Source organism: Oncorhynchus masou, chromosome 8 (genome assembly GCF_036934945.1).
Source record: "Oncorhynchus masou masou isolate Uvic2021 chromosome 8, UVic_Omas_1.1, whole genome shotgun sequence".
NCBI classification, from domain to species: Eukaryota; Metazoa; Chordata; class Actinopteri; order Salmoniformes; family Salmonidae; genus Oncorhynchus; species Oncorhynchus masou.
This window is the reverse complement of record NC_088219.1, coordinates 36,274,227-36,289,273: the sequence shown is the minus strand read 5'-3', so window position 1 is coordinate 36,289,273 and position 15,047 is coordinate 36,274,227. Positions and strand designations below refer to the sequence as shown.

The following is a 15,047-nucleotide window of genomic DNA, read 5'->3' as shown; positions in this document are numbered from 1 at the left end:
CGCCAGAAGATTAAACTACCAATGAGACATTCAAAACTGCAATATCTTATACTTCACGGAGTCGTGGCTGAACGATGACATTATCAACATACAGCTGGCTGTTAATACTCTGTAATGGCAGGATAGAACAGCGGTGTCTGGTAACACAAGGGGCGGCGGACTATGTATTTTTGTAAGTAACATCTGGTGCACGATATCTCAGGAAGTCTCAAGGTTTCGCTCGCCTGATGTAGAGTATCTCATGATAAGCTGTAGACCACACTGTCTACCTAGAGAGTTTTCATCTGTATTTTTCGTAGCTGTCTTACATACCACCACAGACCGATGCTGGCACTAAGAGCGCACCCAATGAGCTGTATTCCGCCATAAGCAAACAGGAAAACGCTCACCCAGATGCGGCGCTCCAAGTGGCTGGGGACTTTAATGCAGGGAAACTTAAATTTGTCTTACCAAATTTCTATCAGCATGTTAAATGTGCAACCAGAGGGGAAAAAAACTCTGGAATACCTTTACACGACACACAGAGATGCATACAAAGCTCTCCCCCGCCCTCCAGTTGCAAATCTGACCATAATTCTATCCTCCTGATTCCTGCTTACAAGCAAAATTAAAGCAGGAAGCACCAGTGACTCAATCAATATAAAAGTGGTCAGATGAAGCAGATGCTAAGCTACAGGACTGTTTTGCGAGCACAGATTCCTCCGATTGCATGGAGGAGTACATCACATCAGTCATTGGCTTTATCAATAAGTGTATTGATGATGTTGTCCATACAGTGACAGTATGTACATACCCCAACCAGAAGCCATGGATTACAGGCAATATCCACACTGAGCTAAAGGCTAGAGCTGACGCTTTCAAGGAGCGGGACTCTAACCCGGAAGCTTATAAGAAATCCCGCTATTCCCTCCGACGAACCATAAAACAGGCAAAGCGCTAATACAGGACTAAGATCGAATTGTACTACACCGGCTCTGACCCTCGACGGATGTGGCAGGGCGAGCAAACAATTACAGACTACAAAAGGAAGCACAGCCGAGAGCTCCCCAGTGACACGAGCCTACCAGATGCACTAAACTACTTTTGTGCTCACTTGGAGGCAAATAACACTGAAACATGAATGAGACCACCAGCTGTTCCGGATGACTGTGTGATCACGCTCTCAGCAGCCGATGTGATTAAGATCAATAACTCTATTCACAAGGCCGCAGTGCCAGACGGATTACCAGGATGTATACTCCGAGCATGCGCTGATCAACTGGCAAGTGTCTTCACTGACATTTTCAACCTCTCCCTGTCAGAGTCTGTAATACCAACATGTTTTAAGCAGACCACCATAGTCCCTGTGCCCAAGAAGACTAAGGTAACCTGCCTAAATGACTACCGACCCGTAGCACTCACGTGTGTAGCCATGAAGTGCTTTCAAAGGCTGGTCATGGCTCAGATCAACACCATTATCCCAGAAACCCCAGACCCACTCCAAATTTGCAATCTGCCCCAACAGATACACAGATGATGCAATCTCTGTTGCACTCAACACTGCCCTTTCCCACCTGTGCAAAAGGAACACCTATGTGAGAATTATATTCAGTGATTACAGCTCAGCGTTCAACACCATAGCGCCCTCAAAGCTCATCACTAAGCTAAGGACCCTGGGACTAAACACCTCCCTCTGCAACTGGATCATGAACATCCTGATGGACTGCCCCCAGGTGGTAAGGGTAGGTAACAACACATCTGCCACGCTGATCCTCAACACAGGGCCCCCTCAGGGTTGCGTGCTCAGTCCCCTCCTGTACTTCTTGTTCACTCATGACTGCACGGCAAGGCACGACTCCAACACCACCATTTGCGGATCACCGACAAAGATGAGACAGCGTATAGGGAGGAGGTCAGAGACCTGGTCGTGTTGTGCCAGGACAACAACCTCTCCCTCAACGTCATCAAGACAAAGGAGCTGATTGTGGACTACAGGAAAATGAGGACCGAGCAGGCCCCCATTCTCATCAACAGGGCTGTAGTGGAGCAGGTTGAGAGCTTCAAGTTCCTTGGTGTCCACATCAGTAACAAACTGACATGGTCCAAGCATTACATTACATCTTCAAACTAAGTGCAACTGTGGTAATGCATTCCTGACAGGGAGACCCGTCCATCATGCATGATGATGTATACAGGTAAGGTAGTCTAGCGTTAGCTAGCTACATTTTTAGATGCAGCTGGTTTCTAATTTGGACAGAAAGGTGTTTAATTTCAAGCTAAAGTGTACTGTTAGCTAGCTGACGTCATTAATCATATCCCGGAGCTATTTGCTTTTCTATTTAGAGCCTAATGTTTACTAGCTAACATTGAACCTGGTTGGCTAGCTCTGTGGCATTGTTGGCACTGTTCATTGTTGTTAAACCGGTTTGGGATAGGGGGCGTTATTTTCACGTCCGGATGAAATGCGTGCCCAAAGAAAACTCCCTGCTACTCAAGCCCAGAAGCTTGGATATGCATATAATTTGTAGATTTGGATAGAAAATGCTCTAAAGTTTCTAAAACTGTTAAAATTATGTCTGTGAGTATAACAGAACTTATTTAGGACAATTCTGTTTTTGAGGTCACTCTCTATGGGGATCTAGATTTCTAAGGCACTTGCTTGCAGTTCCTATCGCTTCCACTGGATGTCATCAGTCTTTAGAAATTGGTTGATGTTTTTCCTTTGAGAAATGAAGAAGTAGGGCAGTTCAGAACGAGGGTCGAGTGAAGTGTACTGTTGTGGTTGGGGCGCGTGACCTGAAAGCTCGCACCACTTTGCTTTTATCCTCTATTGAACACAGTTTATCCCGTCTTAAATTTGATTGATTATTTATGTAAATAAAATACCTAAAGATGTATTAAGAAAGTTGTTTGAAATGTTTGGATCAAGATTACAGGTAACCTTTTAGATATTTTGTAGTCATTTTGCACGAGTTGGAACCAGTGTTTTTTTTAATCAAATGCGCCAAATAAATTGACATTTTGTAAATATAACGACGCAATTAATCGAACAAAAGGACCATTTATGATGTTTATGGCACATATTGGAGTGCCAACAGAACAAGCTCTTCAAAGGTAAGGCATGAATTATATCGTTATTGCTGAGTTTTGTGTCGCGCCTGGCGGGGTGAAATATGATTGTCTGTGTTTGTTTGATGAGGTTCTGTCCTCAGATAATAGCATGGTTTGCTTTCGCCGTAAAACCTTTTTGAAATCTGACACGGGGCTAGATTAACAATAAATTAAGCTTTAATTTGGTGTGTTGGACTTGTGAATGTATGAAAGTTATGTTGTCGAAACCCCTAGCCGTAAAAGGTTTTAAGTAGCTAACTGGCTGACTCGTAGTGAGCACCTGGCTCATTAGCTAACATTACGTGACGTGTGTACAACACCCGTTGAATATGACCGGTGTCAGTAAAAGTCTGCAGAAAAGCATAATGAAATTGTTCCAGCAGTGCTGGTTAGGCTGTTTTGATGTTATGCATAAACAAATTATCGGCCAGAGTGTCAAGTGTGCGCTCCGAGAGCGAAACGAGATGGGTGGGAGAAAAGCTTAAGAGGGTGTGAACGATGCTGAATGGGTGTAGACAAAGAAGAGCTCTTCACTGGATACCAAAACATTCAAAGGCGATTTTCTCAGAAGTGAGTTTACAAGTTGATCAACTTTCAAAGCAGAATTACTTTCCCATTGTTCCTCAAATGCAGTGTATGATATACTACTTTGTAGCTCAGAGTCTCTTCTTTTATCCAATGTAAAAAAATAAAAAATAATTCTACATAAGACCGAATCAGATGGTTAGTCACATATGGAATCAACTTGTCACACCCTGATCTGTTTCACTTGCCTTTGTCCTTGTCTCCATCCCCCTCCAGGTGTCGCCAATCTTCACCATTATCCCCAGTGTATTTATACCTGTGTTTTCTGTCTGTCTGTTGACAGTTTGTCTTGTTTGCCAAGTCAACCAGCGGTTTTCTCTTAGATACTGTTTTTCCCGGTCTCTGTTTTTCTTGTCCTCCTGGTTCATACCCTTGCCTGCCCTGACTCTGAGCCCACCTGCCTGACCATTCTGCCTGCCCCTGACCTCGAACCTGCCTGACACCCTGTACCATTTTGGACTCTGATCTGGTTATGAACTCTTGCCTGTCCCCAACCTGCCTTTTGCCTACCCCTTTGACTATAATAAATATCAGAGCTCAAACCCATGTCTGCATCTGGGTCTCGCCGTGTGTTGTTATACAACTACAGAATGCTGTGGTAGCCATGCTAGTCAAGTCTGCCTTGAATTCTAAATTAATCACAGCAAAGCACCCCCACACCATCACACCTACTCCTCCATGATTCACAGTGAGAACCACACATGGGGGATCATCTGTTCACCTACTCTGTGTCTCACAAAGACACGGCGGTTGGACCCCAAAATCTCTGAGGCTGGTAACTCTAATGAACTTATCATCTGCAGCTGAGGTAACTCCTTGACATTTTCCAGATTGACTCACCTTCATGCCTTAAAGTAACGATGGACTGTCATTTCTCTTTGCTTATTTGAGCTGCTCTTGCCATAAATAGGGTTTTCTGTATACCACACCTACATTGTCACAACACAACTGATTGGCTCAAATGCATTAAAAGGAAAGAAATTCCACAAATTAACAAGGCACACCTTATAATTGAAATGCTTTTCAGGTGACTACCTCATGAAGTTGGTTGAAAGAATGCCAAGAGTGTTCAAAGCTGTCATCAAGGCTAAGGGTGGCTACTTTGAACAATCTCAAATATAAATTTGTATAGTTTTTTGGTTACTACATGACTCAATGTGTGTTATTTCATACTTGTGATGTCTTCACTTTTGTTCTAGAGTGTAGAAAATAGTCAAAATAAAGAAAAAAACCTTGGAATGAGTAGGTGTCTCCAAACTTTTGACTGGTAATGTATATTGAAAGCCTTTTATGGTTTGGTATTGTGACACCTGTGTGGTTTACCTTTAAAGTGGCATAAATGTGCATGGGTAGACGCACGGAATCCAATTCCGACCAAAATCTGCAAAATTTCGAATAGAATGCATATGATTTTAAAAATTAAAAATTAGCTGCCAGCTGACAGCAAAGTTAAATCAAAATTGACTTGTTGAATTTAAGTTTTTCCTCTATTCATTTGTGTTATTCAATCACCGAAATGCGTAGCCAGAGGTGTAGCCCACTCTCCCCACTGTAGCCTCTCCCCTGCCTGAGTGAGAGGTACAGGGTGCAGACAGCTGTCTGAGGAGAGAAGTATCTGACAAAGAAATTGCCAGATATACAGCAGAGGAGCTGAGAAGTAAACACTTGGCAACCAGAATAACAGACAGGGCCAGGGAGATTCCAGCTGAACTTTACGTGGATGGGAGGAGTACTTCTCTGCTAAGTCTGTCAGCATTGAAGTCTGGGAACACATATGTCATCAGAGTGCGCAGCTGAACACTGTATGCTGGAAAGACTCAATTTGTTATTTTTTACTAAAACATAACCCATCTTTGTTAAATATAAATACCGGACTTGTTTTTGCATGGATTCCGTGCCGCAGTTAGAGCCTAGGTCCGCTATTTAACGGCTAGGGCCGCTATTCCTTGTCCCGGAATCCTGCTTAACTGACAGGTTGAAGCCTGCTTAACCCAGCTAAACTGCTAGCCATCAAGCTAACGAATTTAGTCACAGATGAGTTTTGCAATGGAGTTTCACTCTTTGTCTGGAGAGTGAATGAAAGGTTTCGAGTCTGTAGGAGCTGTAGCTTACTGCGCTTTGTTTCAGGACAAACTGGATCATTTAGAGTTCCAAAGCTACGATTGTTTGCTCGCTGAGGATTATTGTCTTGGGGTGGCTTCCTTGATCACACAGGTCAACAGCTAATGTAAAAAACTGGGGAAAACGCAGAGTGGAATGTTGACCTTTCCTACGCCGGTGGCTGGACAGCGTTTGCGCTTGTTGGATGCATCTCTGCCTTGTCGTTTGTCGTTATCCGACTGGCCGGTGTTTCCCGGAGTTTGTTCGCCAGGGGAGCCATCTCCTACCTCTCCTCCCCCATCTGATAGCGGAGTCAAAGGAGCAGAGCAAGATAAGCGTGGTTGCACGTCCCGAGCAGTGGATGTCACAGTGGCCTTCCGCGAAGGAGTCTACACTCCCAAAGAGAGGGCCGGAGTGGATACAAACAACAAATATTTTTTCCGCCCTGGAACCTGATCTTCCTGCACCTTTGTTGCTGGGTGTACATGTGTCTGCGGCCGCTGTGCCTACTCCTACTCCTTCCACTACGATTTCGAAGTCGAGGTCGGCAACCTTCCGCCCCTGGATTGAGCGGGGCTCCTCCATTTGTCGGAGGCCTGCACCAGGCACTGGGAGCTAAGGACTCAAGTTATCCTGCCGCTCACCTTAAAGGGTGAATCCTGTGAAGAGTGGGAGGATTTCCTCATCCTTCTCTCCAGCTGTGAATTTAGTCTCCATGATAAGAAATGTGACTGTTCCAGGTGCAAAAACAATGTCCCATCCCAGAGCTCGAGTAAATTACATTAATAAGATGCTAACAAATGTACGACATCAGGATATGTCCATGTGGGTTTTAATGACATTATGAAGGGAAGCTCGGAACAGCTGGATTTTAAAGAGCCGATTGACTCTCTGCTAGACACTAATGTCTAACCCATCATATCTGGCCCTGTGCCCTCTCTGAATTGTAGCATTGAACACTTTAGAAGGATTCTTTCTCTTCACAACTGGCTACATGATTATTGCAGCTCAATGGGTGTAACTTTTGTTGACAATTTCAATACCATTGAAAACAAAGCACGTTTTATAAGGTGGATGGGATCCACCCAAATCATTTGGCTTCCTGGATCCTTTCACAACATTATAAGACTGTGTTGAGACAATGACTGATCAATGACTCAAGCCCAGCTCAGATAATCCCTACCATTGTGTCGCTGAGTTGTCATAATGCTTTAGCAAATATACATCATATCAGGGGCGTTGGTAGACACAATGTAAGTAACCTAATTTAGGTCCCTGAATGCCTCTGCTGATCCTACAGCTATTGTATGCAGCAATGATGTGCATATGAACCAGATGTATGCTGTTAGCACTGAGGTGGTGTACCCTAGCTGGAAGTCCACTGTGTTCAGCTCACCCTGCGCTAACATAAATAACATGAGCATGTCTACTTCTGCTAAGCTTCCAAGTAAAGCAATGAAAACAAGAAAGCATCCCAGAAAAGTGCTCAAAATAGCCCGCATTATCATATGTAGCTTAAGAAACAAGGTTCATGAAATGAATAACTACATTACATTAATATCTCTGAAACTCACTTAGATAATGCATTTGATGATGCAGTGGTGGCAATACAAGGTTATAACATCTACAGAAAAGACAGAAATGCCAGTGGTGGAGGTGTTGCTGTTTATATTCAGAGCCACATTCCTGTAAAGCTTAGAGAGGATCTAATGTTAAATACTGTTGAGGTAATACAGCTACAGGTTCATCTGCCTCGCCTAAAGCGTCAAACTGTAACCAGTGCCTGCAACCTGGTTCAGGTTATTAGTCAACCCACTAGGGTAGTTACAAACAGCACAGGAATGAACTCCTCAACATGTATTGATCACATCTTTAACTAATGCTGCAGAAATTTGCTTGAAAACAGTATCCAGATCCATTGAATGTAGTGATCACAATGTAGTAGCCATATCTAGGAAAACCAAAGTTCCAAAAGGCTGAGCCTAATATAGTGTATAAGAGGTCCTGCAAGAAGTTTTGTAGGGATTTCTATGTTGTTGATGTAAAGAATATTTTTTTAGTCCGTGGTGTGTGATGAGGAGCAAACATATGCTGCTATTGACATATTTATGTTGCTTATCCCAGTTACTAATAAAAATGCACCCATTAAGAAAATGACTGTAAAAACTCTTCAATCCCAGTGGACTGATGAGGAATTTAATAATTGTCTGGTTGAGGGGGATGAGGCAAAAGGAATGGCAAATAAGTCTGGCTGCACAAGCGATTGGCAAACGTACTGCAAATTGAGGAATCATGTGACAAAACTGAATAAAAAGAAGAATCTACACTATGAAACAAAGATAAATGACAAACATTCATAGATTCATTATGTTTGTGTAGAACATGTAAAATAACACATTTTCATTGAGTGCCACCCCCAGACATTTATAATACATGTGGTGTTCACCCGAGGGTAATAAAAGTGTGGAAAGTGTGTGTGTGAAAACCACAGGTGCAGCAGCAGTGTCTCCCGTCTGTAGAGTGAACACAAGAGTTCCTAAATCCTCCGTCAAGGTCTTCAGCCGCGCCTCATGGCGACCAATCACCATGGTGAGTGAGAGCCGACCGTAAATGGTGGAGCTTGGAGTGTCCCTCGGACGATGGAGATATCTCTGCTGGGTGACATTAGTGCTAGTACAAACTCGGACCCGGGTGCAGAGAAACACAGCAGGCAGAGGTAAGGGTAAATCTATAATATTTACTTAAGGTCTCCATAGCAAAACAACAATGCAAGGGCACACAAGAACACTGACCAAAACATGAGACCTGAGCAACTGGCCCAGTCCACAGAGGAACCTAAATAGTCATCCAGCAGGTGATCCCAATAAGCCCAATCAGGGTCACCTGGAAACTAGAGGTAACCCACGGGTGCTCTCCAGTGGCAACCTCGGGAAGTACACTGAAGGTAGAAAACCCTGACCTGTGACACAATGATGGGATAACTGAATTGCCCAAATGAAGACGACCCAAATTTAAATAACAACCGTATCGCAAATCTGACTTAAAAAACATACTTTGTATTGTAAACTTTTCTTTAATTAACTTTGTTCCTTAATGTAAATTCCTAGAATATCTACATGTACATACTACCTCAATCAGCCTGACTAACCGGTGTCTGAATGTAGCCTCGCTACTGTATATAGCCTCGCTCATGTTATTTTTCACTCTCTTTTTAGTGTTGTTTTAATTTCTTTGCTTACCTATTGTTCACCTAATACCTTTTTTGCACTATTTGTTAGCCTGAAAGTAAGCATTTCACTGTAAGGTCGACATCTGTTGTATTCGGAGCACGTGACAAATTAACTTTGATTTGATTTGATCATAGTCTTTCACTTTTAAGCTCAAACTCCTAAGCCAATGACATTGACATGGCGATTCAACACAATGTTACTGGGAGATAAGGAGTTTTCCTCATATCTCAATACTGTCACGTTCTGACCTGAGTTCCTTTTTTATGTCTTTGTGTTAGGTCAGGGGGTGGGTAGTCTATGTTCTTTTTTCTATGTTGTTTTCTATGTTGTCATGTTTGGCCTAGTATGGTTCTCAATCAGAGGCAAGTGCCGTTCGTTGTCTCTGATTGAGAATCATACTTAGGTAGCCTGTTTTCCTCATTTTGGTTGTGGGTGTTTGTTTTCTGTGTCTGTATTTCACTTAGTTATTTTAGATGCATAGGCATATTTGGTGGCTGTCTATTTATTTGGTGGTGTGGTATTTATTTCCTGGATTGAGCAATTGTATAAAACCCCCAAAACAGCTATAAGAACAAATAGACAAATCTCTGATTCATTTAAGTTATCCTGAGGGGCAAGACAGGGATGCCCTCTGTCCAGTTATTTATTTGCTTTAGCCACAGAACCCCAAGCATCATAAATTAGAACTCGTCGCTCAATCCAGGGAATAGAGCTTGATGGAGAACAATGTGATATTGTTGTATGCAGATTACATTTGACTGTAGTTATCTGAACCATTTCTTTTACATTTGTTGGACAAATGGTGCAATATTTGGATTCAAAGAGGATTGTGAGAACTGAAATAATACCCATTATTAAGTAGATTTCAGTGGAAATATGGAATGAAAATGATGCACTTTCAGATCCAAAAGAAAAGAAAACACACACACACATACACAGAAATGGAATCAGGGCCTCAGAGGGAAATGTCTGTTGGTTGTCTCTGCTCAGTCAAAACTGTTCGCTGCTCTGGCCCCCCAATGGTGGAACAAACTCCCTCACGACGCCAGGACAGCGGAGTCAATCACCACCTTCCGGAGACACCTGAAACCCCACCTCTTCAAGGAATACCTAGGATAGGATAAAGCAATCCTTCTCACCCCCCCCCCCTTAAATGATTTAGATGCACTATTGTAAAGTGGCTGTTCCACTGATGTCAGAAGGTGAATTCACCAATTTGTAAGTCGCTCTGGATAAGAGCGTCTGCTAAATGACTTAAATGTAATGTAAATATCTGCTGGGAGACTGGAGCTGACTGAACAAACAATATGCATTAAACACACATACTGAGACACATACCATACACACTGTAATCCACAATATCTGTTATCATCATCAGGATCAGCAGCATCATTAGGCCACCAGGGTCAGGCAGACTGGCCATGGCCTAATTTGGACATGGGCCAGTCACAGAGTCAATGGAGCACACACACATAGCCATTGTACGCACACATGCACACAGAAATGAATACACACTCCCAAACCAGAATATACAGAAAAGAACACACACAAGATCGACGTCTGCTCCAGTGACCCAGTCACAGGGATGAGGAAGACATTATTATTGGTCTCCTGAATGAGCCCTGATACAGTCTGTCAGAGCCAACAGGCTTATCAGGCCTTGGAGAAGCAGACAATTACTGGGCTATACAACAAATTAAGGTGAGGTAAGTGAAACAATAACATATTAAGATCATTGAAAGTAAACCCTTCAAAAATAGTTGACCTAGCTGGCCTTATACCTGTTACTTTCTTTTCAGAATCTTGGTGATTTGTCTGTAAGACCTATTAGGCTATTGTCTTCATTGCTGTATGATTGTAGGGCTACTGCAACCAGTCTAAAATAAACTATAGCCAAGTTCCTTTACAAACATGTGACATTTTTTGCAGAAACGAAACTCTTTAGTAAGTGGGAAGTGAAACCCATAGGCACATGTTGATTGGGGCCGCTCTCACTCAGGATCTTAACTCTCTTAAACGGCCCACACTGCCAACGCGTCTGACTCGAGAAGATGGATATGATTTCCGTGCTGTTCAACGCTCTCGCACTGCTGTCGGTGTTGAGACGAACTGGGGCAAGAACATCATCGCCCAATACAACCCCTTCAGGTACTGTTTTTCAAATACACAAATACAGACACAGGTCGTATTGTAGCGATCCTCTATATGAGGCATGTTACAATTCCCACCAAGTGGGTCAATGCTATTGGCACGATGTGTCGGGTGTTTTCCTTTCATATCAGCGACCGGGGTTCGTTTTTTTTGCCCCACCGTTCGTTACACTGCATTTGGTCTGGGTTCTTTGAAGTGTACAGCAACTAATCACTTTTACAGATAATATTTGATTGATTGATTGATTGCTGATGGAGGGATTCATTAGTGATTGATTCTCTGCCCCCAGGCCCAGGCCCCTCCACCTCAGACCTGCGTGGTCAGATGTTTACAGTGTCATATTCGTATAGCATAGGTTTCACCATGTACACAGACGCAATCTTTCCCTCTCCTTCCCCCACCATCTACCCTTCTCCTTCCACCTCTACTTCCTCCTCCCCTTCCTCCTCCTCTGCCTCCTCTCCCTACTCTTCTCCTTCCACCTCTCCTTCTCCTTCCACCTCTACTTCCTCCTCCCCTTCCTCCTCCTCTGCCTACTCTCCCTACTCTTCTCCTTCCACCTTTCCTTCCTCCTCCTCTGCCTACTCCTCTCCCTACCCTTCTCCTTCCACCTCTCCTTCCTCCTCCTCTGCCTATTCCTCTCCCTACCCCTCTCCTTCCACCTATCCTTACTCCTCCTCTCCCTCCCCAAGCACCTCCCCCTCTCCCTCCCCCACCACCTACCCCTCTCCTTCTCCCTCCTCCTCTCCCTCGCCCTCCACCACCACCTACCCCTCTCGTTCTCCTTCTCCCTCCTCTCCCTCCTCTCCTCCTTCCACCTCTCCTTCTCCTTCCACCTCTCGTTCTCCCTCCTCTCCCTCCTCTTCTCCTTCCACCTCTCCTTCTACCTTTCCTTCTCCCTCCTCTTCTCCCTCCTCCACCCCTTACACCTCTCATTCTCCTTCCACCTCTTCTTCTCCCTCCTCTCCATACACCTCATATCCCTACACCACCCCCTCTCCCTCTCCCTCTCTCTCTGCTCTGACTGTGTGCCTGCGTTACATGGCTGAGGAGGGAAAAGACTTGACTCTCTTCAGCCTCACTCAGGGGAACTACTGGAACCTGTTACTGGAAAGGAACAGTGGGATGGACTACCTCTCCACCCATTCCTCCTCTCAGTCCTTCCGCTCCTATAGGCTGCTGTGGTCCATCACTGAGCCACGCCCATGGACCAGCCTGTGCGTTACCTGGGAGAAAAACACGGGTGTAGCCCAGGTGTGGAGGGGCAGGACTGTCAGTATCAGGAAGAGGGTGTTTGGCCAGGTAAGAGGAAATAAAGTGGTGAAGATTAGGGAGAGTGGAGGGGGAGACAGGTTGAGGGGGTGGTGGAATAGGTGAGAGAGAGGGTGATATACAGTGAGCTCCAAAAGCATTGGGACAGTGACACATGTTGTTGTTGTTTTGGCTCTGTACTCCAGCATTTGGGATTTGATACGATACAAAATGGCAAATGCATTACAAGCTTGATGTAGTCATTGGGTACTATGAATTTGGGACCAAATACTGACATTTTTAGTACTTTATTACACAAACACTTAAGTAAATTTGTCCCAATACTTTTGGTCCCCTAAAATGGGGGAACTATGTATAAAAAGTTCTGTAATTTCTAAACATTTCACCCGATATGGATAAAAATACTCTCAACTTAATGCTAACAGCCTACACTCTCATAGTCATGTATCATTTCAAATCCAAAGTGATGGAGTACAGAGCCAAAACAAACAAAAAGTGGTTTATTATATAGTGTGCCTTCAGAAAGTATTCAAACCCATTTACTTTCCCACATTTTGTTGTGTTACAGCCTGAACTTAAAATGTATTAAATTGAGATTTGTTTGGTGACTGGCCTACACACAATACCCCATAATGTCAAAGTGGAGTTATGTAAAAAAAAAAAAGATATATATATATATATATTTTTTTTTATTTATTATTATTTTTTTTTTTTACATAACTCCACTTTGGTTCAGTCTGCTTTCCATCAGACACTGGGAGATGAATTCACCTTTCAGCAGAACAATAACCTAAAACATCTACCCTGGAGTTACTTGCCAAGAAGACAGTGTATTTTCCTGAGTGGACGAATTACAATTTTTATTTAAATCTACTTCCAAATCTATGGCAAGACCTGAAAATGGTTGTCGAGCAATGATCAACAACCAATTTGACAGAGATTGAAGCATTTTGAAAAGTATAATGGGCAAATGTTGCACAATCCAGGTGTGGAAAGCACTTATAGACTTACCAAAGAGACTCACAGCTGTCATCACTGCCAAAGGTGCTTCTACAAAGTATTAATTCAGGGGTATGAGTACTTATGCAAATTAGATATGGGGCGGCAGGGTAGCCTAGTGGTTAGAGCGTTGGACTAGTAACCAGAAGGTTGCAAGTTCAAACCCCCGAGCTGACAAGGTACAAATCTGTCGTTCTGCCCCTGAACATGTAGTTAACCCACTGCTCCTAGGCTGTCATTGAAAATAAGAATTTGTTCATAACTGACTTGCCTAGTTAAATAAAGGTAAAATACATAAATAAAAGATATTTATGTAATTATTTTTCTATAAATTTGGAAACATTTGTAATAACTTCTTTTCTTTTCACTTTGTCATTATGGGATATTGTGTGTAGGTGGGTGAGACAAATATATATTTAATTCCTGTTTTATTCAGGCTGTAACACAACAAAATGTGGAATAAGTCAAGGGGTATAAAGGCACTGTATTATCATGTTTTCTAATTAAATGGTGTGTGTGTGTGTGTGTGTGTGTGTGTGTGTGTGTGTGTGTGTGTGTGTGTGTGTGTGTGTGTGTGTGTGTGTGTGTGTGTGTGTGTGTGTGTGTGTGTGTGTGCGTGTGTGCGTGTGTGTGCGTGTGTGCGTGTGTGCGTGTGTGCGTGTGTGCGTGTGTAGGTGACCAATGGGCCTCCTGTCTTGAAAGTGTTTAAGTTTGAGGGGCAGGTAACTGACGTGGAAGTGTGGGACAGCGTCCTCTCCCCAAGCTGGATAATGTCCTACATGTCTGGGTGGCAGTCCTACTGGTCCTACACCCCTGGTAATGTGCTGACCTGGTCCAAGGCCATCTACTCTACCAATGGTGAGGTTCTCCTGGAGAGAAACACCTACAACTCTGACCATCAGCCTATCAGAGGCCAGCGCCAGCACCCAAGACCAATGAGAAGGAAGAAAATGAGGAAATGTGAATGGAAGAAGAGAGCAAGGGCAGAGCAGATAGCGAGAACACGGCCGTAGGGGAGAGTAGTGATTGCCACTAACCCTTACTAAGATGTACAGTATGTTCCATCTTCATGTATGACCCAGCAATGCTCCTTACTTGTGAATCACTCTGGATGAATGTCTGCTCAAATTATGATTCTGTGATTTCCCATGTTTGCCCTGATGGTCCCCAGGGTCAAATTAAGTGCTACTCTGGCTGATGTTCAGGTTGTTTGCCCCTTGCGTCTTCCATGTCTGTCAGCTAAGTATCTCCGCTAGCCAAGTGTGGACGTGAGCTCACCTAGCTAGCTATGATAGTGCTAACCGTTAGAGCTGTGGCACCATCTCCTCCCTGACGGAAAACACATCACACTTTATGCTCAGCACATAACCTCCCGGGGAAATCTGACCCAGCAGGCAAAATGAAAACCAATGAAATCAGCAGTTCTCAGGCAGGCTAGAAGCACAATATTGTTACTGTTGCATCACATTGGATGACCACAAGTAACTTAAGTTACATACCGCAGCTTTAAATGATTGTTAAAGGATTTTGTGTTTTGTTAAATCATTTTAATGAATGCTAGATGATTTAAAAGATTGTTAAAATGAAGCACGTGGCAAATTAAAAGTCATTGGTGAGAAA

The 15,047-nt window shown here is 43.5% G+C and overlaps 1 protein-coding gene across 3 annotated transcripts; it reads left to right on the top strand.

Moving 5' to 3' along the window:
- The first annotated feature begins 10,953 nt into the window (after window positions 1–10,953).
- Window positions 10,954–15,047, top strand: LOC135544588 (uncharacterized protein DDB_G0271670-like). 3 transcript variants are annotated; one of them, XM_064972318.1, is made up of 4 exons: window positions 10,962–11,153; window positions 11,446–11,716; window positions 12,044–12,458; window positions 14,102–15,047. In XM_064972318.1, exons 1-4 carry the CDS (start codon window positions 11,057–11,059, stop codon window positions 14,438–14,440), a joined length of 1,122 nt encoding a protein of 373 aa, XP_064828390.1. In that variant the 5' UTR covers window positions 10,962–11,056; the 3' UTR covers window positions 14,441–15,047. The 3 variants fall into 3 exon arrangements, with proteins under 3 accessions (XP_064828389.1, XP_064828390.1, XP_064828391.1); XM_064972319.1 differs by having other exon boundaries at window positions 10,963–11,153; window positions 11,446–11,638; XM_064972317.1 differs by having other exon boundaries at window positions 10,954–11,153; window positions 11,446–12,458.